At 39.9% G+C, this 24,820-nt stretch overlaps 1 protein-coding gene across 5 annotated transcripts in view; it reads right to left on the bottom strand.

The window, feature by feature from the left end:
- Positions 1-502: 502 nt before the first annotated feature.
- The window catches only part of HMGN3 (high mobility group nucleosomal binding domain 3), a 30,678-nt gene continuing 6,360 nt past the window's right edge, over positions 503-24,820 (bottom strand). The window contains exons 2-7 of one of the 5 annotated variants that reach the window (XM_029944523.1): positions 12,499-12,549; positions 5,957-5,986; positions 3,238-3,288; positions 1,520-1,633; positions 1,314-1,400; positions 503-985 (exon numbers count right to left, since the gene is read on the bottom strand). In XM_029944523.1, coding sequence (XP_029800383.1) covers positions 947-985; positions 1,314-1,400; positions 1,520-1,633; positions 3,238-3,288; positions 5,957-5,986; positions 12,499-12,549 — 372 coding nt within the window. In that variant the 3' untranslated portion in view covers positions 503-946. The other 4 variants (XM_029944524.1, XM_029944526.1, XM_029944527.1 and 1 more) reach the window with 4 other exon arrangements.

Here is a 24,820-nt window from a genome sequence, read left to right on the forward strand (position 1 = left end):
GGAGCTCGACTATTACCCACACCACCTCCAGTCGTAGGCGGATGCGAGGCTAACGTGTGGACACGGTGGGCACCCCGGTGGGTGGGTTGAGGTGGCTGTGGTCTCCTCAATGAATAGGAAAGTATTTTAGGAAAGTATGATATTTTGAAAGGAAGAGATTTTCAAGGATCAGCATTAGTTTACGGTTTTTCTCTGGTTTAACAGAACTCTATGCTGTTTATAAAGAACTATTAAAAAGTAGTGCTTTATTAAGTTTATTATATAGTGATCATTGCTGACTGCTTCTGGTAGTGTTTTAGATGTAATTCTTCCACACTAGCACTCATCAACGGTTTCATTCAGATAATAACACTTTTAAAGGCCCAAGAATTAAGAAATAATCCTATTTGACTTATGAGGTATACCATTATGGCACGAACTGGAATTATTCTTTACATCTTCTGCAACAACAAAATGAAACACTGCCCAAGTTGATAGTAAAGACACTACTAAGAGGCAGGTATTTCACAGGCAAGAAAACCTTTTATTTTAAACCACAAATAGTCAGCAGGTGGCCACAAGTATCCATGTTTCATTAAAACCACATAAAACCTAGGTACAAAAGCACCACTGATTATTGCTCTAGAAAAACTGCGTGAAAAATTTAAATATGCACAGTAAAAACACCACAGTATCCACAGGACCCAATTTTTAAAGCAAGTGCATGGAATGCTCAATCAATCTTACACATAGCTTTCAATAATAAACTGATATTTATTTTACTTGAGGATGATGGAAATTTCCAAAAAGCATGACTATGAGAAGATAAAATGTCCATCCTTATATATTTTTGTATGCCAACTAGTAGAATCCTAAAAAATTAGCATTTACAAAATACTTGGTAAAAATAGCTTTTAAAAGTTGCCCCGAGAGGTACATAAAATCAACCCCAATTTTTCATGGCAATTCATTCTCCCTTGTTATCTACAGAGTCAGTTTTCTGTGCCTGTGAAAAAGAAAGGGGGGAGGGGAAGATATAGTTACTGTTAAGGTTACTAACAGCCAAAAGAAAGTCCACCCGACCAGCACACACTCTGAACATCTGGTTTTTAGCAACTCGATTGCAAAACCCACTTCAACTCTGGGTATGAAACAGACAAGGCAGGAATATAGTAGGCAAACACTTGGCTGCATTTATTGCTTTCTGCTTTTCAAACGACCACGGCAGCTTTACCTGCAAGCTCCCACTGTTCATAATAAAACAACACCACACTACTATCTGATTCTAGTCACTGCAAACATGCAGAATATTCTACTGTACCCTTAACTCTCACTGTTTCAATCTGCCCCTTTACTGACAGTGTGCTGGGTGGGGTACCTCTGGAGGTTGAGACATTAACAGTTGAGCGAGAGATGTGGATCTGTAATAACATTACGGGCAATAAAAAGAGTCATTATGAACGTGCTATCACCGGCTGAAGGATTGAGCAATTTCTTTTAAGACACTGATTCAATCAGTGGGGGTATTTATGGAAAGTACCTCTTCAGCTTTAGTTTCACCTTTTTCAGATGGTGCAGTACCTTCCTTTCCAGCTTCTTGCTTTTCTTCCTTCTTCCCTTTAGCACCTTTGTTAACCTTTGTTCCAGGTTCTTTCTAGCAGAGAGAAACAAGGCACGTTAGACAGGGTGTGATGTCAGTGAAAATCAGTCAGCCTCGTCCACACACAAGGTAAAGCAAAACCAGGGCCAACATGGTGGCTTTCCAGGGGGAGGGGAACCCCAGTCTGCAGCACCCCGAGTGAGTTACACTAAGTCTCTGTGACAATGTAACGAGCTGCTTAGCATATGCAGACTTTCTCCTCTGGGAAGAAGGCGGGGGCTCTCCTCCCGCAGGTGTTCAGTGGGCCTCCTCTCTCACTACAGCGAAGTGGCTCTGCGGGAGTGCACCAGCAGTGGGAAGCAACGGAGGAGGCCGAGGCCAGGGAAGGAGCCAGCAAGAGAAATACTTCACAGGGGGACCTGGGGCTTGAGGGACTAGAAGACTGAGAAAGTGCTTGAAAATTAAGCACCAGGTGAAGAAAAGTTCCTGATTGTTAAAAAAAAACAACAACAGTTTTATTTATTTTGAGACAGAGAGCATGTGCATGAGCAGGGGAGGGGCAGAGAGAAAGGGAGAGAGAGAATTCCAAGCAGGCTCCACACTGTCACCGCAGAGTCTGATGCGGGGCTTGAAATCACGAACTGTGAGATCATGATCTGAGCCCAAATCAAGGGTCAGATGCCCAACTGAGCTACCCAGGCGCCTGAAAAGTTCCTGATTTTAAGACTAAGCCACAGGGGTGAGTTCTGCTTTAGAATCACCTACTCATGCCACAAATACACATCGTTTCAAACAATCCACAATGATGTTCTGAAGGGCAGAGTACGGAAAAGCTATTTGGGACAAGTTTCTTTTTTTTCTTTTTTTTAATGTTTTTATTTATTTTTGAGAGAGAGAGAGAGAGAGTGTATGAGCAGAGGAGGGTCAGAAAGAGAGGGAGACACAGAATCCGAAGACAGGCTCCAGGCTCTGAGCTACCTGTCAGTACAGAGCCTGATGCAGGGCTCGAACCCACGAACCGCAAGATCATGACCTGAGCCGAAGTTGGATGCTTAACCGACTGAGCCACCCAGGCGCCCCGGGACAAGTTTCTTCATACTTCTGTGCTTGTTTCCTCATCTGCAAAACCGAATATGTGTACCTACCTCGTTCGGCTGATGTGAGGGTTTCATAAGAAAAGCAAGTAGAACAGGGTCTGGCATAGTAGAAGAGCCATATAAATGTTTGCTGATATTAATTGTTGGCTAGTGTTAATTATTATATGATCAGTCATCAGACCAAGCCACTAAGACCAGTTAGATGGAGTCAGACCCTCTCCCCCAAGGCCTTGAGCTCCTGGCAGCTGGGTTACCAGGGCCCGCCTCCCGCCTTCCTTGGCGCCAAGTGAACTGCATGCCACTACCAACCCCTCCCGGTCAGGCTGCTTCTCCGAGCACCAGGCTCTGACTTCCTTTGACTTTACTGACCAAATGGGAAACGCATTCCTGGGAAAGCATAAAACTATGCTTTATGCCTTTTGTAACAATGGTGACAGTTTCCTAGTCAGTACATTTAGCCTGAATCACTACATGTGATTTTTCTTTGGGGGATTTTTGGATACAAAATTATAACTTATTCATTGTTTAAAAGGCCAAAGACTGGGACAAAGCGCCTCTTACCTTAGCAGATGTTTTTCTTGGTTTAGGTTCAGGTTTGGGTGGAGCAGGTTTCTGCAAAGATAAATTACACAAATACTGAAAAAGATAATCCTCAGGACCAAAAGGAACGCAACAAGACTGCAGAAGATACTGTTCATTTTGAGTATGATTTTGTTCATTTAAAAAAAATTTCATTCTATTTTTGGAATCAGGTAACAGCATAAAGATCTGTGCGTTTCATGACTATTTTCATCCTGAGTTCTCAAGTGAACAGCAGGTGAGATTTAAAAGCCCCAGTCCAGAGTAGCTCTCCAGGAACAGGGTTAAGCTTCTAGCTCTGATGTCTCTGTACTTCCTTTGATCACAGCATAGCAGCAAGAGGAATGACTCAGGCCCTCGGCCAAATGACTCAATGAATTCAGTCACACTGGCCTTCCCAACAGTCTAGAAATCACAGCACAATCGCAGGCAAAGCCCATCCGGTAATGAAGACCGCTGCCTGTGAAGTATTTCAAAATCATTTCCACATCCTTCCACCTCTGATGTGGATTTCAAGTTTTGTAGCCCAGCCTCGCTTCTTCCTATTCGCATCCTCTCCAATGCCAGCTCAAGGTGAGGAGAATCTCTTGCCTACCCAGACACTAGGCTCATTTGCCGTAGAGCTTTTTCTCAAGAACATGATTGTAATAATTAAGTGTCCACTGTTAGCTCCCAAACTTTAAGATTTTTCTTAAACTTAGCCAAGGAATCTACTAGGCAACTATTTTTCTTTTGCTTCATGTGGTTCTCTTCCTTGCTGCCATGAGTACTGCCTGCCCTGTGGCCGTGGTCCCCTCCATACAGGGCTTCAATCTGATCTGCTTTTCAGGGCGCTGAGAAGAGGGGAGGGGGCACATGGGGACATGGGGGAAGATAACTAGTTAAAGCCTCTGCTTTTCTACAGCTAATTTAGGGCAAATATTTCTCTCCTCAAGCTAGAAAAGAAATACGTGTATATCTCTCCCAACACTAGGGAGAATGGTTTTTTAAAAACCCTGCCCAGGGGCTACCCCTCTGGAGAAAAATGCATGTTCGTCCCCAATGCCTGAAGGTGGTTCAGGTTCATATTGAATCTGGCTCTCTTCATCAAGGGCATAAAGTAAAACTGCAGACAGTTCAATTCCAGAAGATTGGCTGTTAGACAGGACTTTTCAAATAAAAAAGGACAAGTGGGTTTGAAAAGTAAAGGATGTCTTTGTTAAGCTTCTTACCACCCTGAATCTGTAGCCGTTCCCCAAACACAGCAGCTTGCATGACTTCTAAGTTTTCAGAATTTAAAAAATTTTGTAATGCCAGGCTTTGATATATTGTATTAACATATATTTGTTGTCACAACTTACAGCAAATCATTTGCTTTTATATTTTCTGTGAAGACAGACCTCTCCTCCATTCAGCATTCAAGTGTTTTGATGGGACAGGAAAAAAATGAGATTTTGCAGGCTGTAATCCCACTGGCCACCCAGGAGGCTCTGTGTCAGCACCACGGGCAATGACCTCACTGGTTCACGGTGCTCCGGAAAAGCTTGGTTTTAAATTTTGATTTTTATTTGACTTACAAGGTGTACTCCCTGAATGGGACAGAGATCCACAGAATACAATGGCTTGTAGGACAATCTATAGTTAAGTCTAATGAAAGTTAAAATATAACTGCAGAACCATGAAAGTTCATGGTGAAAGTTAATATTGGACAGAGTGCATCATCTTGAGGGGCATCGACAGAATCTGGATTAACTGTGTATGCACACAATTGCACCTCCCGGTTCTTCATCTTTCCAGTGGCTCTGATATTGCTTCTTTCAATTGGGACTTAACACGAACCACTGCCTCACCCAACCCCAACTTCTGAGTGCCCTCATAGCCCTTTCTGCATTGATTCCTTATTCTGTGCCAGGGACAGGTGTTGGCAGAGATGAAATCCATGCCTCCCTGAAGACCAAAGTAGCTAGCAGCTCCTGGCAGCCAAGAAGCCAATGCCTTTCCCCTCCACATCTCAGGGTGGGCAAGGGCTGCAGCTATTTTGACCAACATCCTCCACCAGTGAGTCAGGCTGACCTCTCGTGGCAGAGTAATGGCTGGTGTATTGGCAGGGCAGCAAGGAGGAGCACAAGAGCCAGCAAGGAGCTCGGACTGGTGAGAAGGGCTGGAGCCCATTCATGGCCAAGGCTCGGTCACAGCTCCCCATCCTAGCTCTAATGATCTTAACCCTGGTCTCTCCTTTCCACAGAGGGAGGCTCTGAGTGGTAAAGTGGAATCACTACTTTTTCAAAGATTCTTTAGTTCTGAATAAGGCTAAAGCACATGGATTCCGATAACTTTCAGCACATTTCTGAGTAAAGTATAAGCCATGGAGAGAGGATCAGAATTCGACTCCACTTTAGCACAACATATGAAGAATCAGAAGGGTAGGACTTTGCTAATGTGCCTCTTCTGTTTCAGAGATCTAGAAATATCAAACAGCTTCCTGGGCTTTGTCCTCCTGGTAATGGGGCTGGCGCTACTTTTCACTGACATATCTGATCAAGTGAATTCCTTGGCAACACTGGTCACATTTGCTAAAGACTGTGACCCGGGTTAATTTCCAAAAAGGAAATAAGAAAACTCAAGGGAAATAACACCTTAATCTTCCTTCTGCTGCTTTGTCCTGAACAGAGGGAATATGTACTCATAAGAACTAACGACAAAGGGGTTCTAAAGTACTCACCGCTGACAATCTGGCAGACCGTCTGGTGGGCTACAAAGGAAATGGAAAAACACATACTTTTATTATACGCAACCCAGCTGATTTTTAAAAATTCATTCTTGATATCTTACTTTGTTGAAAGAGTATAATGTATGACTCTCATTCTCCTCTCCAGGTGAGCAGAGTAAAACATACTTCAAGTGCCCTGGGGACTGTAATACTCAACAAGAAGTTTTCTAAAGAGGTGTAGACATACTATTCAAAGAAATGGCCTCTCCTAATTAAGGGTGTTGTGTGTAAGACAAAGAAAGGATTAATTTAGGTTCCAACCCATAGTCTACTTGTGTGATACAAATGACAATAGGAGAACGATGAGCAATTTAAGAACTAGTTCCAGTCTGACTCTTGTTCCTTACAAATTAATACAAAAGACTTACATAATTGTGTAGAAACCAAAATAGGAGTTCCCTGACTTGTTACTGTGTTAGAAAGGAGAATGACTATAAATCTTAGGGAGTTCACAAGAAATACTTCCTCTTACTTGTAACAAAATAAGTGCATTTATTTATCTGCTAAATACATATGTTTAATGAAAGATTGAGATAGAGTAAAAAGTTCCCTAAATCTTTCCTTTTAATTTGGAAGTTGAAAAAATTTAGAAAAACTGGGTTGAAATTAGTATCTTTCAGGAAATCTTTTTCTCTTCAAGGATGCAAATTAAGCAAATGAGGCCGCAAAGAAAATTTAAAATAGCAAAAAAAACGGTTCTAGGCATTTCAGAAATAAGCATACAGAACTGATATTCTACTTACCATCAGCAAAAGATGGCTCCCCAAGGGATTTCACATTCTGAAAGTATAACTGCCTCTCTTGAAAAGTGTTCCAGAAATAAATACTCCATACTCCGTTTTACTCACTGCTCTGTCTCTGCTAGAATAGTATACGTGCCACCTAGCATGTAGATTCTCAAAAATACGTGCTGAAAAAATGGACTCAAATCTTTTCCCTAATTCCTGCTGCCTTATGCAGACTTTGCCTCCCTACCATAGCTTAAATGTTTCAAATAATTTCTTTAAGGAGGTCAGCAAAAAAGGTCAGTAGGAACCCATGCCACAATTGCAAAGAATTATGGAATTCTTGAAGCTGTGCTGAGGTCAGCATAGGTCAGCTGGTCAGGTCAAACTAGAAGAAATATTTCTTGCCATCTTCACATCTAAGAACTTTCTTGCTGAAAATAGCCAGAGGAAGCGAAACTCATCTCTCTTTAAACTATAGAAGGAAACGAAGGGCCAGAGCCTCCATGGATAATTTTAACCCTGGAGTCCTGAGGTAAAATCAGAGCTGGACTAAAGGCCAGCTAACAGAATGTGCAGAGACTCAAAATAAGTCAGGCGGAGAAGGACAGAAACCATATGTTTGCACTCATAGGTCTAACAGGAGAACAGGAGAAACCTAATGGAGGACCAGGGGGAGGGGAAGCGGGAAAGAGAGTTGGGGACAGAGAGGGATGCAAAACTTGAGAGACTACTGAATACTGAAAATGAACTGAGGGTTGAAGGGGGAGGAGGGAAAAGAGGTGGAGGTGATGGAGGAGGGCACTTGTGGGGAAGAGCACTGGGTGTTATATGGAAACCAACTTGACGATAAACTATTAAAAAAAGAGAGAGAGAGAGACTAGGAGGCTGTGTCAGTGGAGTGGGGGCTGTAATACACTCCCTGCACCAGGTGAGAGGAGGTACAGCTCGACATGTAGTACGGGACGCATGCCTGTAGCACATACTCCACAGGAAATACCATGGTGTCTGCTAGGATTATCATGAGTGGACTAACGGGTGCATTCATGATAACGCATCCATAAGTCACAGGGACCAGAACCCAAATCCTGTGTTGCATTTCTCAGGATGGTTAATTGCAGCAAACTGGGTATCACCAAAGAAGAGACAAGATTAGCGATTAAATCAGGCAACAAGTGGGTAACTTGTGCTTCTTCAGATGCTTTTCAAACACGGAAGAGCAAAAGAGCATCCACTAATTACAAAACAGAGCTCATCTTTGATACTTCTGTATGGCCTCAAGAACTACATCACCATCTCCCAAGTGAAGCACAGCAGGCAGAAGAGTGCTCAGAAAATATACCCGCCGGAGGAAAATATGGCAGCCTCTATGCTCAAGACGGGTGAGAGGACCTTATCTGAACCCCTCTCCACTTGATGTTAACTTACGTGTACCGCCTTGGTCTCACCTCACAGTTCACCTCATCTATCTCATGTCCGCACCTCGACTGTGCTTCTCACCAAGAGAAGACCATCTTCTCTTGCATTTCTGTAGCTCGAGTGCCTAGCAGGGGCCTTCAATAAATGCTGAGGAGAAGAGAATGAGCAAGCACCAGAAACATGTAGTAGTGTGAACTTGTGGTGAGGTGTGCTAAGGCCACTACTTGGTTGCTATCTAGTTTGGGGCCTGAAAAGAGACCAATATATGAACTATTATTCGGAATACCTTCCTATCCACCAAGCAGTTGTCCTGAGGAATATCTCACTGAAGTAAAGCCAAATCATGTGACAGATTTTCCAACTCTGGTGCTGTTGCTCCTTTCTTCTCCAACACCTGGACACACTGAAGAGGCGGGTGTCAGAGAGCCCTCTGGGATTTCCAGAAACATTCCAACCTAAGCAAGCACTGCTCTGCAGGGCCCAAAAGCTGTTCTGATCCGAAGAACTCCCTATCTTTTTATAATTCAGGCTCAGTATAAGAGTTTCAAAATGAAAAGCCTCGGAAATTCATGCAAAAACAAGGTCTGCCTCTCCAGGCTGTCTAAACCAACCGTCTCTAAAAAGCACATCTTTTACTGTAAAATCATTTTACGACTTTCTGTCTAAAATTTACCAGCTTTTCTTTCTATGCTATAAAAAAAGGACTTTTCTTAAAATTTCCTTTCCAGTAACCATCGTAAGAGATTTTTTTTCACTGCAAACAGTGGAGGCTGAGATGAACCTTTCACTCACAGTCAGAAGCATGGTTATGCATGCAAGCGTGTACACCTTCCTAAAAAGTTCCATCAGCTTTCACAGCCTTAAAATCTATAAATGATTGGGCTATATTTATTGGATATAAAACAGACTAGACTGCTATTTTTTCCTCCTTGGAGCACTAGAATTTTAAGTATTCATTTGAGACTCAGACTGTTGGGCAGGGCTACCAAGAAGAAAGAGCTAATCAGAATTTCTCCCAATTTGTTGACTGTGAATCTTCAGGAGAAGTGGCCAAAAGTGGTTCTCAGAGGAGGAAAGAAGACTTTCAGAATGACTAGTCACCAAGAGTTACAGAGACAAATAATGGGAGGGTTTGTCAGTGTGGTGCTGGGCACAACAAAAATTTTCAAAAAGCCTTTGATTACTTTATTGTTCCCTGGATTGGAGCAAATTCTGGTGAAGGCTACTCCAAAAGACAAAGAGCCTTTTACTTTAACGTCTTGGTTGCAAAAGAACATGGAAGTCTAATCTCTCTATGGCAAAGTTCACTGGGGTAGCTGACTTCAAGTAGAATCACTGGACTTTGCTGAATATTGCTTGAAACATATGTGCCATTCCCATGGAGTCTGGAAGCATGTTTATTTTTATAGATTTCGTAATGCTTCTAAGCCTGACTAAGGACAGATCTCCCTCAACTTCCGATGGAGTTACACCCTTATAAACCTATCGTAAGTTGAAAGTATCTTAAGTTGAAAATGTACATAATATACCTACTGTACCAAACATCAGAGCTCAGCCTCCCTTAATGTGCCCAGAACATGTGTATCAGCCTACAGTTGGACAAAGTCATCTAATATAAAGCCTATTTTATAATAAAGTGTTGAGCATCTCATGAAATTTATTGGATACAGGACTGAAAGTGAAAAACAGAATGGTTGCATGGGTACGGAAGGGTTGTTGGTGTATCGGTTGTTCGCCCTCCTGATCACAGGGCTGCCTGGGAGCTGTGGCTCACTGCCGGTGCCCAGCGTCACAAGCCACATGCAGCTTGTCTGGGAAAAGAGTAAAACTGGAAGCATGGCTTCTACCAAATGAGTATCGCTTTGCACCACAGTAAAGCCAAAACACTGGAAGTCAAGCCACCACACGTCAGGGACCATGTGTACTTGCAAACAAAAGCCAAAAGTCAATTTGCTTTTCATTTCCAAAGATAAATGAGGACCCAAAAAGAAATTAACTTTTTTGCAAAACTGGGTCAGAGTCTTGGCTGGGGAATGGAGAGGACAGAGAAAAGGCAGGGGATAGCCATGTTTTTACGACTCATGACCAGAAAAGCGGCAAGAGGACAGAGGATTCTGAATCAGGCCTCAGGTATCTTTCCTGGCTCTGCAATACACAAGGTGTGACACCTGTGGCAAATAATGTATTTCTCTCAGGACCTTGTTCCCTCTCGTAAAGCTGGAAATAATATCTGTTACCCAAAAAAGCAATTCTCTGATATTCTTTATTCCTTTTCCTGGCTTTATTTTTCCTCATAGCAAATATCCAATGATTTTATTTTGCTCTCTTTCTCCCCCCACTAAAACGGAAGCTCCATGAAGGAAGAGCTTCTCCTTCTTTGGTTCCCTGTGGACTCTGAAGAGCCCGGAACAGCGCGTGGCACATTACAGGTACACAATACATTGCTGTTGAGGAGTGAATGTGCTCTATCCTCATATCAGGATTATCGTATGGATCAGGTAAAATAATGCATGTGAAAGGGCTTTGTAAACGCCCAGGGGCAATGCTTTTAACGTACTGTGGTCATTTATTGTCCAAAAACTATACTCTGCCCATGCCCTTCAAATATCATGGCAGTGGAAGAGGATTTTCAAATCAGGTTCCCGCTTTGTGACTGATATCTATTCACTATAGTGAAGGCCGTGCACACACAATGACGTAACTAGAAAATTCAGTCAATTGAGAAGGGGGGAGAATCAATCAATACACTGAGAGTTCTTACCCTAAACCACCAGCTGGCTGACCTTTTCACTTTTCAAACAATTGTGTTGATGTCCTGAAGACAAATCATGAGTTTTAATCTGGTCTTAGCTTAAATGACTGGGAAAGAGTGTTTTCTAAGAAAGATTTTTTTGGTGGCAACGTAATACATATAATAATGTAAAAAATATATTAAAAATAATAATATATATAAGTAACATAAATAAAATTCTGGGGCTAAAATAATATGTAGAAGACAGCTGTATAAGTAAGAATCATTTACATGTATTTTCACCAGCTTGGTTGCTCTGCGTAGAAGGCTAGGAAAGACTGTTTACACGATCCAAGATCTATTGTGTATAATGGTTTCTAGGTTTTCTGACTGACAGATCAATTTAAATAGCAGTTCCTAAAGGAAAAATCCAAATGTATTTTGTGTCCAAATCTAAAAACATTAAGATCTGTTATACTTAGCCAACTGTTCTACAAATTACATTTTTGCCATTTTTAAGAAAATCCAAGCACTTATCATTTTCTGGCTGGTTCTAGCATGTGTTTAGCAACTTGACCTGGGATCAGAAACTCCACCTGCCAATCTCTGTGAGACACTGAGTGCTGGGTCAATGGATAGTGGGGCCTTGGAGACAGGCAGCTTGGTTTGTTTGGCCTTTACACTGATTTAGTTATAGATTCTGTTAAAGGTTTTCCATTTGGCAGAACAAATTTCCTTGTACAAATTTGTGGAGGGGTTCTGCTATGCATGACAAACTCTTCTGAATTATTAAACCACAATATGAATCCCTCAATCAAAGAATCTGTAACTAGATACTGTTTCTCTCTCTCACTTTAACCTCTGTTAGTTTATAAGTTCAAGGGTAAGAGCTGCAGTTTTTCCACACACTGTAAAGCTCTGTGCAAAAGTGAACAGCTGTCATCAGAGTTAGCCTCTAATTTGCTACTTTTTCATCCATCTCCTTCTAAAGGGTCATGATATTACCACAGTGGGTAAATGCAACCATCTCTCTCAATTTCTTAGTTTTTCGGAGGTTTCTGTATTTTAACACAGAGCTTCTTTGAATTGTTGCCTAATTAATTATCCCAAGCCCTAAGAATTTTCCTGATTAAAAAAAAAAGTTCAGTATTTCAACATTTTGTGTGCCCGTCTATAGTTTTTGACTTTAGAGATGACTCCTATTAGGCAAATATTCAGAAATAAAAAAGAAATGTAGAATTCACTAACTGGAGCGGAGAATTTATTAAATCAACAGTCTTTCATTTCCTTGCTGTGAAAGGCAGACTTTGTTCTCCTTGATGAATTTACCTATTATCTCGCTCTTTGCCCAGAAGGAATTCTCGGTATCTACTTTCACAAACAGCAGGACGGACAGGTAGAAACATAAACAACACAGTAAGGGGAAAATGTCTCATCAGTGATCTCAACTGAAATTTACCAAGGCCAAGCCATACTACATCGTGACACTTTTATCTCTGGTTTATGTAGTCTCAACAGCTTCATTCAGAATTGCTTTCATTCAGATGCACACATCCTAACAGTATTAAAAAAAATTCCAGTTAAAATAATTAAACACAGGAAGTCAAAGATACACTTACCTCCTGTTTAGTTACTTTGGATCCATCCTTGCCCTCTGTATTCTCTGGAGACTAGAAAGAAAATATTTCAGTGAATTGTATTTAAATTGGAAAGCACACATAAGAGTCAGATTTGAAAAAACAGCTCTTTCAATTCTCCAGACCGCATAAATCAACAGATATTTTGTGGGGAAAAGAGTAAGTTTGTAAGAGGATACATTTTATACACACACACACACACACACACACACACACACACACACAGCATTTATCTGCGTTACTGCTCTAATTTTAAAATAGGAGTGGTGCAAGAACTGAGATGAGCCCGTTTTAAATGTGCATTCACCCTAAGCAATTTTTACTGATTGCTGATGATCCCACCACTAGTGAAAGAATAGGGACCCAGGAGCCAGAGGCAGTGGTGCCAGGAAGCCACCACATGCTGCAGTGACTCCGTTTCTCTAAGATGAGAGCAGGATGCTAAGAAAGCCCAGCCGAGCACACAGTTTTGTTCCATACTTGCCTCGCTTTGATGTCTAGCCCATCTCTAGATGTGACTTGACGAATGTGTCATGGACTGTTAGTCTTCCATTATCAACTCCAGCATCTCGACCAAATTCCCAGCCTCGGCAGGACAGCCAACGGCCTGGCACCCCGGCTAGTCTGTTTCCTAATTTCGATCCGCACCCCTGGGGCAGCACCTGCCCACTCTGATACAGCTCAATCCTGACTATTTTATAGGGGGCACACAACTCTGGGAAAAATATACTTAGATTTATGTGACACACACTGCAGATCCCATTGTATTCATATTGGCTGAAGACAGTATACAAGGCGAAAATGATTAACCTAGTTAGAATATTAAACGATTTCACACATTTTAAAACCACACAAAAGTAGAAGGTGAATACCCAATCTCTATGGCCAGAAGATATGAATAACAGAGTTTCCAAGAGAAAGCGGCAAACTGACATCTGCCATAATATTTGGCTTTAGCAAAATGAAACCGCTATGCCAGTAATACCTCGGCTGATAACATGAGAAAAAAATTTTAAAGATCATAAAACTCACTGTTTGGTGGGGCTGGTGTCACAGTAAATTAATATGATATTTTCAAAAAACAAACCGCCAACACGAGAAAGACACACAAAGATCTAGTAATTTCAATTTTGGAACCAGGACACAAAGAAAGACTGTAAAAATACCATTTTATTTGTACTGTTTCTAATATGGACTAAGTCGAAACTCCTCACAGGATCAGTAAATAACAAACATATTTAAGGAAATTATGTAATTATTAATGCAATGGGATTAAAATAAGTTCAGCTATGTGGAATACACAGAAAGTCCACATGAAATAATGTTAAGTTTAAAAGTTTAGATTAGGGGCTGGGTGGCTCAGTCAGTTAAGCATCCAACTTCGGCTTGAGTCATGAGCTCATGGTTCGTGGGTTCGAGCCCTGCGTCGGTTTCTGTGCTGACAGCTCAGAGTCTGGAGCCTGTCTTTGGATTCTGTATCTTCCTCTCTCTCTGACCCTCCTCTGCTTGCACTGTCTCTCTCTGTCTCTCAAAAATAAGTAAAAAAAATATAAAAACAAACAAATAAATAAAACTTATAAAAGTTTAGATTATAAAATAACATGTAAAACATAGGCCAGAAGTATATAAAGTCTTTTAGAAAGTCAAAAGCTTTTCTTCAAGGCAGAGGACACAGTAAACCTTTAACCCAGAGTCTGTCTGTTCACCTTCCCCCAGAACCTCCCACATTCACGGAGTTCTTTCTTATTTCCCAAACAACCATTTCCTCCTCTTGCCTGAAACCTTCTCTATCGTGAAGGGAAACAGCGCTTCTTATCTTGCTATATTAGCCAGCCAAGTTGGAGACAGCAAAATCTCAGAAAGTGTGAGCATATGAAGATAGTCCCTAGGTGGGCTATTTGGTTTTGCTCAATTCCATGCTGCAAACTCGACTTTCTGGCCACAAACCAGACCCTCTGTTGTCAAGAAGTACTAAGCTCTCATTCATACCCGGTTAGGCCACTTGGTAGATTTCAATCCGCCTGTAACTGGTGGGCATTTAAGGCAGCAGCACACAACTATTCTGATGCTAATGGACATTAGAAAATGTTAAAAATGGATGTTAGGGACAAAATTTTCAAGATTCTTCTACACAGTTGACTAGTGACAGCGATACAACTGAGACATCACTTTCGAAACACTGACCTAATGATGTCTGTGTCAGATGCAAATTACTGAAAAAAAAAAAAAAGAAATCTGGAAAGATGCCACCTAAAAAATGCAAGTATAACCGAAAACATTGATGGCTTCAGATGAATGAACATAAGGCTGGAAATGTGAAGAGCTATAACTCAAGGCAAGGATGGTTTCTCTGGCAATCTCTCCATAAGAGCTTTCTATTAACAAGCATGTAACAAAATTTAGTCCAAACAAGCCAACTGCTCTTTATCCTGGGATCAGTGTGGTTCTGTAACATGCATGCGATTCAGGACCCGGGCCTGGGTGTTGGCTCTGTACCTAGGAGCTACTGTGATCTGGGCCAGTGACCTGATCACTGGCTCAGTCTCTTCATCCATAAATGACAGAGGATGAAGACATTGAAAGCCAAGTGTCATGCTTATGATCAAGCGAAATGTTTAGAGTATTTCAGAGACGGTGAATTGTTATACAGAGGCTATGCAATGAAACGTATCTTAATGAGTATTCCAAATGATTAAATATCAAATTATATTCAACAGAACCTTATAGGTGAGCACATAAAGACTCCCTACAACCGTGTCATCTGTTTCTGTTGCACAGAGTAACAGATATACTATTTCAAAAGACTTATCATTTCAGGCTGTCTTATCACACACCTGGTCTACCATTAACACTTAGCCACGAGGCTGGAGACATAAACTAGGGCATGGTATAAAGAGACTGAAGCAGAAGGCCAAGGTTTTTGTCCCAAGGGATTGTGAGGAATAAAGACAAAAGGGGTCACGGGGATTGGGGGTGTGTGTGGCAATGATCTCAGATGTACTTCAACCTTCTGGTGGGCTGAAGGGAAGGATGAGGCGAGTTAGATGGGATCTGAAGAATCCAGGACAGAGGGTTCTCAACTCATTTCCCAGGCAAAGGAAACTTAGGCTAATCCAGTTTGAACCCAGAATAGTCAAGAGAGTAGAGAACCGTAGTCGAACAGAAAGGTCTCATTCACAGATCTGAGGCAAAGACATGGAGGCTGAGAATTTTCCCAAACTAAAGTCATGAGTCTCCAGATTAAAAATCGATGCCAAGGAACAAATGGAAACAAAACAAATGAATACCATGAAACATGCTGTGGTAAAACTGTAGTAAAGTGAGAAAAATCTTAGAAGTTATCAGAGTTTGGGGTGCCTAGGTGGCTATCAGTTAAACACCTGACTCTTGGCTTTGGCTCAGGTCATATGATCTTGTATTTGGTGAGAATGAGCCCTGTGCTGACAGCACAGAGCCTCCTTGGGGTTTTCTCTCCGGTGCTCTCTACCTTTTCACTGCATGCATGTTCTTTTTCTCTCAAAATAAGTAAATAAACATTTAAAAAACAGAAGTTATCAGAGTTAAAAGATGGATTGCCTACAAAGAATTACTTTCACCAGCAAATACAAGTTTAAGAAATATGAAGTAATGTTCAAGAAGTTGAGGATAACTGTCAACCTAGAACTTTGTATCCAGCTATCATTTAAAAATGAAGGGGGGGCGCCTGGGTGGCTCAGTCGGTTAAGCCTCCGACTTCGGCTCAGGTCAGATCTCACGTTCGTGGGTTCGAGCCCCGCGTCAGGCTCTGTGCTGATGGCTAGCTCAGAGCCTGGAGCCTGCTTCCAGTTCTGTGTCTCCTTCTCTCTCTGACCCTTCCCCTCTCATGCTCTGTCTCTCCTGTATCAAAAATTAATAAAACATTAAAAAAATTTAAAAGAAAGGCTATAAAAATGAAGGAAAATAGGAGTGCCTGGGTGTCTCAGTCAGTTAAGCATCTAACTCTTGATTGTGGCTCAGGTCATGAGCTAACAGATTCTTGAGTTTGAGCCTTACATCAGGCTCTGAACTGCTTGGAATTCTCTCTTTCTGCCCCTCCCCCACTCACATTTTCTCTCTCACTCTCTCTGTCTCAAAACAATCTTAAAAAAAAAAAAGAATGAAGGACAACTAAAGACATCTCAGAATAAGAATACTTAAGACAGTTTGCCATCAGCAGAGCCTTTCAATAAGGAACTGAAGAATCAAATTCAACAATTAGAAAAATGAATTCAGATGAAAGCAAAGTACGTAAGATGTATAAAATACAAATCTAATTAACAGGCAAATCTAATTAACTATTACCTGTAAATAATAATACCTGTTTTTTGCATTTAAAAAAGTTTCAACAGAAATCTTAGACTAGTGCTCTCCTACAGAAATATAACATGTTAATTCCAGATTTTCTGAGAGCCACATTAAAAAAGTTAAAAAAACTGATGAAATCAATTTTGATATTTTATTAACTGAATCTATCTAAAATTTTATCACCTCACCATGTAATCAACTTACAAATTATTAATGAGATATTTCACAAAGTTTCAACAGCAAATCTTCAAAATGCAGCACATACTTAACACTTAACAGCATATCCCCATACAAATGCTAGGTTCTCACCTGATCCATATTTGGATTTCATCAAGTTTATAGTAGTTTCACACATCTGGGTTGTTCCAAAAATATTTAAATTGTTCCAAAACTGTATCTAATACAAATTTTGAATTTAAGGTGGTTAAATTAAAATTGAAAAGAGTCAGCTTCTTCTTTTTAAAGACTGCTTAATTGCCTTACAACAAGCAAGAGACTACCATACTGAATGGCATAGTTTTACACCATAACCACCACACAAAAAAAATTAGAGGACAAACAGATGAGAAGGTAAAACATGGTCTTGGCTTTGTTCTGGAGGATGATACAGTCACAGAATCATTTTAGATTTTGTTAAAATTTAAAGATAGCCATTAAAATTTTTAACGTAAGAAACAGGCTGTATAGACTTCCAAATCAAGAGGCGTAGAATTAAGCAAGTTTTAACAATAAGGAAGGAAAGAAAAGAACAAATGACAAATTAAAAAAAAAACACAAAATAAGTCATTAGAAAAAGTCCAAATACATTACTAATCACAATATACCTAAACAAATTATACTTATCCATTATAATGTCAAGTGACAGAAGGAAAAAACAGAATAACATGTATATGATTACACTTTTACACATTTTAAAACATGCACCAACCAACATGAAGGATTTATATATGACATATATACCATAAAAGTATAAATCATGAACCGGAAGAATACACAACAAATTCCTGATAATGGTTACCTCTAGGGAGACTGATAAATGAAGAGGACTAAGGGGATGTTTCTAAGGAAACTTGAACTTTACCTGCAACATTTTATTTTATTCAAAAGAAACCTGAAGCAAAATGATAACATTAAAATTTGTGAATTTGAGAGGTGGGTAAATGAGTATGTTATATTATGTTCTGGATTTTTCTGTTTTTAAAATTTTCTCAAATAAAAATATTGCCAATAATGGGGAAAAAAAGACTAAAGGCAAACTTGTTCCATTAAGCCTAGTTTAACAGGGCTCTTAACACAAATTCCATGACTAAGTTTACGCATAGCCTTTTCTGTACTTCTTAAATGGCTTGTAAATCCAGTTTATATATTGCCTCCTCCTTTTCTGCTCAAGAACTATTCAGGGGCACCTGGGTTTAGTTGGTTAAGCGTCTGACTTTGGCTCAGGTCATGATCTTGTGGTCTGTGAGTTTGAGCCTTGTTGGCGGTCTGTGCTGACAGCTCAGAGCCTGGAGCCTGCTTCAGATTCTGTGTCTCCCTCTCTTATCTGCTCATTCCCTGCTTGCACTCTGTCTCTCTCTCTCTCTCAAAAATAAATAAACATTAAAAAAAAGTGAACAAACAAAAGACATTTATAATTGCTTCATCTGATATGAAGGCGCTGGGGTGGGGCAAGACGGGAAGCCAAGAGCACCACCACACGGAAGCAGAACTCTCCTGGCGCTAGTGTAGGAGGAGAGCACCAGGGAGCAGATTCCTTCAGCAGCTGACCAACCGTTCCAGCCCCATTCTTTCCTTACACGGATGTGCCTCAGCCCGCCCGAGGACACAGTAATGCACTGAGGGGCACAACTGCAGACTAAGCAAGACCAGCAGACCTTTCAGGAAATCAAGAAAAGAAATTTGAATTTTTATTCCACGGACAATCCATAAGGAATCAACATGAAAAATCCCCCAACTGCCAAGTTTCTCTTCCAATAAATAGCAGTTACCTCTGGACTGAGGGGCACTGGTGGTGGTGACGATGGTGGCCGTGGGAAGAAGCCAAATTTTCTCTGTCTGAACTCAGGGAGATACCAGAGGAGATGGGAAATTCCTTATACCCTTCAACAGTTGCTTGGGAACAGTTCAAACAGCCTGAGCCGGTGGACTTCTCACAGCAGAGAGACATGGAGGGTGTGGCAGACGGCTGGACTTGTGAGGGCTGTGCCCGGCTCCTAAGCTACACAAGAGAAGAAAGGGGAGGGCTCCGGATTCTCAGCAACAAGTGCTGGGCCTTATATCAAAGTTCCAAAAAGTCTTAATGATTGGTAAGTGTCAGCTCTAAGAGATTTTCTTCTAAGACTTTGAGTGACAAGGGCTATTGCTTTATAAGTGAGGTGCACTACCTGAGGGCCTACACTATGTACGCAGTTTTCCAGTGGTCACAGAAAAAATCCAGTCTCCACTCCTGGTTGTCCGTGCGAATGCAAGAAAGTGGGGAGCCTGTGTAACAGTGCAAATACACCAATAATCACTTCTTTTAACCCAAGGAAGGTATTACTTTGAGGTGATTCTTGTCTAACTTGCTGGCCAGTATTTTCCACGCTGACAGCAGAGAGACGGATGTGGGGCTCGAACCCATGAGATAATGATCTGAGCTGAAACCAGATGCTTAACTGACTGAGCCACCCAGGTGCCCCAAATTCACATATTCCTATGACGCATGAAACAGATACTACAATTTTTATTCAAAGCCACAGAATCATTATTTAACATTAGCATGATTGTTTTTCGTTCATCCTGAACGTCTATGTTTGGGATCCTCCAAACTTGTGCTGCTTTGTAAAATAGTCTTTAAAAACCCAATACTTAAAATTGAGAGATCATTTTGAGAGGATTAATAATCAAACTAATATTAAATTTCTCTGCTACCTCCTTCCTTGCTGATGTCTATTAATTTCATCAACTTCTATAAACCCAAATTACATTTATTAATGTTATGTCAGGCTAGTATGTCTTCTCAAAATTTTATTTTGTTGTTAGAGATAAAAATAATTGAGTTAAGAACTCTGCTTTAGAAGACTTTGGATGAACTGAAATAAATAGCAACTATCTCACATTATATTCAGGTACAAAAAATAACCAAAATAAAAAATAAGTCATGTTCTAGAATGTTCAGTGAAATTTTATGAGCATAAATATACATAATACAATAATGGAAGTATATCTTTAACGAAATAAATAGTCTTAAATATTTCACAGGTCTCATTGGTCTGACTTGCCTCTTCTACCTGAGTGACATTTTTCATGTAGGTAAGTTTATATCAATTGGAAAGCACCTGGCTAACGTCAGAAGCCTGAATTCCAGTCTGGCTCACATCTCATTCCTCTCTGCCCAAGTTTCTTCATGAGTACTAGTGAAAGAGACGAGGGACTCATAAGAATAATAATAAGAACAACAATAAACAATGTATACTGTACTTTCGTGCAGTTTAAATGTTTTAATCCTCACCACAATCCTGTGAAGTTGGTAAACTAGCATCATGTCCATTTTATAAATGAGGAATCGAGACCAGAGAGGTAAGTAACTTGCTCAAGATTACCCAGCTGATAAACTTGCCCGTAAGTGAAGACCTAGGATTCAGACCCAAGTAGGCTGGTTCAGAGTTCATTCTCTCTCTCACAGGCTCTATGCCTGGCATGAAGCCCAGTGTGGGCTTTTAACTCATGATCCTGAGATGGAGACCTGAGCTGAGATCAAGAATTGGACGCTTACCTGATGAACAACTCAGGTGCCCCCAGAGTTCATTCTCTTTACTACTACACCACTCAGAGTGATTTGTGTTAGTTTTCTGATTTCAAAATTAGGTACAGATCTAAGATGCTAGAAAAACAAAGGGTTTCCAGATTGGGAAATATTTTAATCTGTAGATCTAGCCAAGGAGCACATAATACGTCGTGGAGTGTTTCCCATTCCGCCTCACTGGTGAGCCTCTTGGAATAACAATAAACAATTTCCCATTAAAAATACCGTATCTTGAGATGCACACAAATGTACTATTCTAGGTTTCTGAATGGTTACACACACAGATAAAAGTATTTTTATCTATGAAAACAAGATAAAACACCAAATCCTTTCTAAATTTTTGTAGCACTTTACATTTTTCAATGTACTTTTACATTGTTGTATTTCATCCTCTCAATACCATGGGAATACACAAGGGTAACCTTAACGTTTCCGGTTTAGAGACGAAAAGTAGAAGTCCAAAGAGTCAAATGACTTCCCCCTGGTAAAGAGTCGTGGAGTCCACACTAGACCCACGTCTTCCAACTTTTATACCAGGGATGCTTCCAGATGGTTACTGTGTTTTCCTATTTGCCCGGGTATGAATTAATTTCTAGCAAATGGTAAGCACAGTTATGATGTTCCTTGTATTTTTGCAAAACTAATCAGCCTGCTCTGATGTGACTGACCTGTGGCCACAAAAAGGGGGATAATAAAATTAAAAATTATAATTAAGAGGTAAAGGAAAGAAATGAGAAATAAAAAGAATATAGTTTTTAAAAATGTATTATATGGAATGTAGAACTTCAGAAGGAGTCTTCAAAGCTTCACATTTTGATCACCTCAAATCTTTGGTATGTTTACTGTCTACATACACCATGCGTACTACTCATGACTTCCTACAAAATAGAATTCTGTCTAGTATTGTAAAAAATCACAGCTTATACACACACACACACACACACACACACACAAAGAGAGAGAGAAAGAAAAAAGAAAAGAAAAATGAATAAGGAACCCAGGGTAGACTTTGTATTTATCTTTGCATGGGGTCACATAATCAAAATATAATTTTAAAATAATATCACTTTACCGTATACCTTTTAAAAATAAATTTTGTAGGGCGCCTGGGTGTCTCAGTTAGTTGAGCCTCCGATTTCAGGTCAGGTCATGATCTCACAGTTCATGAGTTCGAGCCCCAAATGGGGCTCTGTGTTGACAACTAGGAGCCTGAAGCCTGCTTTGGATTCTTTGTCTTCCTCTCTGCCCCTCCCCATTCATACTCTGTCTCTCTCTCAAAATAAATAAACATTAACAATTAAAAAAATAAATGTTGTAATTAAACATTGATTAACTGGTAATCCAGAATTCTGAAGTAAAAATCCATTCAGTCCTAGGTTCAATAGATTTTCCAAATTATAAAGCTATTATTCTATTCCAAGAGTTCCAAAAACAAAAGCATTTACTCATTTTTTAAATCCAATGCTTAAGTAATGGCAACTTTAATATTTACGTGGCAATCTCTCAATATATTGTATAATATGCAAGTGTACTTATGTGTTTCTGATCACAGGAGAATATCTCTATTATCCTATATAGAACAAATTAATTAGACAATATATCTTGGAAATAATAAATCCAGCAGTTTATTGTAATTTGAGGAAATACTGAGTCTTAGACTCTCTACACTCAAAGATATTAATACTTCGGTGAGGAAATTGTTCATATATACATAAATATCTTGTATGTGACTCTATTGGTTACCGGCATACCAGAAGGCTTCAGATAATGTACGCGCCTCTCTCAGAAGCAGAGACCTGGACCCTGAGGTCAACTTTAGGGCATGCTCATAAACAATACTTCTGGGGTACCTTGTACAGGCACCTAGAAAAAATGGCCATCAGCCTATGTCTTAATAAAGACAACATTTTTTTTAATTTAATTTTTTTTAAAGATAACATTTTAATCAAAGGAACATTTACGTATATATGTAACTCTTGATTCTTCCTTGTTTCATTCATTGGACATCTTCGTTTAAGTAAAACTACATGAGGTTCCTAGAAATAACCACTTATGGGACGTATTGTGGATAATGGTTAAGAGCAAAATTCTGGGGTAAAGAGGGTTGGTTGGTTAGAATTTCTGGATCTATTACCTCCTAGCTGTGTGACCTGGGGGGAATTCCTTAATCTTACTAAATCCCAATATTCTCTTCTGTATATGAGAAGGGCCGCAGGGCTGGGCAGTTAAAAGCACAGGCTTTGGAGCCAGACTGGCAGGACTGCAATCCCAGCTGGGCCATTTCTCATCATGGGGGCCTTGTGTAAGGCCGCAGTTTGAAGAGTACGTACCTTACTGGGTGGTTGGGAGGATTCCATTCATTAATGCAAAGTGCTCAGAACAGTGCCTGAGTTCTAGAAAGCCATCTAAGTGTGATTCATCGGGGCTGTCATTATCCTATCTGGGAGATGAGAACAGCCTCACATAACTGTTGTGAGAATAACACAAAATAATATGAAATTACACCATAATACTTCCCATGTCTCCCGGTTTCTATTAGCTTCACATACTTAGGTTTAAACTAAGGTGTTAATGAATATAAAGCATATAATAGCTACGGTCTGGTACATCCAGGCATTTAATAAATGGTAGCTCTTTAAATTTTAATAGTAATAAATATATTTATATGTGGTTACTGCTATGTTTCCCTTAAAACATTAAATTTGCAACCAATTTCAAACTGTTTTTCGTTTCCCTACTTCTGAATATGTGTATCATTTACTTTATGTGTGATCAAATATGCATTTGCCTTAGGTATGTCTAAATGGCCCTGTTTCTGAATGTGTCCACAAGATATAATAACACTGGACTCAATAAATACCATGACCAGGAACCAATACTCGATCTGACTGAACGCTTCTAAGAAGACAGTGAAATGTACAAAAAATAAGCAGCCAGGGAAAAAGGAATTCAACATTTTGATTTGGTTTGTTATCTTCAACACTGATTTTTAAATTACTCAGGAGACTAACATCATATTTCAACATACTAGGTACTGTGAAAGCAGACAGCTTAAATGGTGTTTATTTCAGTCACCATTTCCAAATTGTACCCTGCAGGAAACTGGAATATATTTAACTTTGGTGTAAACAAAAGCAGTGTTTCAGGTGGAAAATACAGGAAAAGAGGATCACTTGTAACTGATTTGCCAAGGGAATTTTAACGTTACATGGAGATATTTTTAAACATATTTTTTCTTTGCAAAAACCCAACCCTGTAAAAATGCACCAGATTAAAGCTTATGTTCCTTCAAAAACACTACATTTGTCGTTCAGATGTTGAACATCTATTTCTGTAACTGCAGTTAATTAAACTGTGTGATCTACCTGTTCCCTATCCACTGTGCAAGCCATTTTATCCTCCTACAAAATGGAAGCACGGTGCTTATTCTAAGCCTATTATTTCACTGTTGTTCTCTGAATCATTGAAAAGATGATCACCACAATAGTGAGCACCCCATGTGTTTAACACATGGCAAGTGCTATGCTAAGTACTCTGCATTCACCATCTCATTTAATTCCTCCAACAACCCAATGAGGTAGAGCATATTTGTATCCCAGTTTGATAGATGAGAAAACTGAGTCTTAGAGAATTAGGAACTTAGAAGTTTAGGGGGAAGTGAAGTAACGTGCTCTAAATCATAGAGTTAATACATGTCAGAGCCATACTGGACTACCTCCTCAACAAGCGTATGAAATAATTAAACTTAACTACTTTCTTCCCTTGGGAATGAATCACTCATGCACTTGTTCAACAAACAGTTATACTACTTGCACTAGATGCACGGGATACAAAAAACATCAGAGCCATCATATATTTCATGGTCAAGTCAAATTAGGAAGATTACAAAGTTAATTCTAAATTAGGTAATTAAATAATGTGTCCCAATTTAGAAACATGGTGCTTGTCCGACAAACACCTTTAACAGAAGAGAGTAAAAAAAAAAAAAAATGAAAATACAAGAGAGTAGTTAAAAGAAAGGCACTAAGGAGGGAGGTAGTTACTGCATAAAATCTAATCTCAACTGTTAACAGGTCTTGAATTTAACTTCCTCATATTTCAAAGAAAGCAAGACTTCACAGAAAAACCAATGACCAATCACCTTTAATAACAAATGAGCACTGATCTTTTTGAGATTAAAAAAAAAAAGCTGTAACC

The sequence above is a fragment of the Suricata suricatta genome, chromosome 7, assembly GCF_006229205.1.
Source record: "Suricata suricatta isolate VVHF042 chromosome 7, meerkat_22Aug2017_6uvM2_HiC, whole genome shotgun sequence".
In the NCBI taxonomy this organism is placed as follows: Eukaryota; Metazoa; Chordata; class Mammalia; order Carnivora; family Herpestidae; genus Suricata; species Suricata suricatta.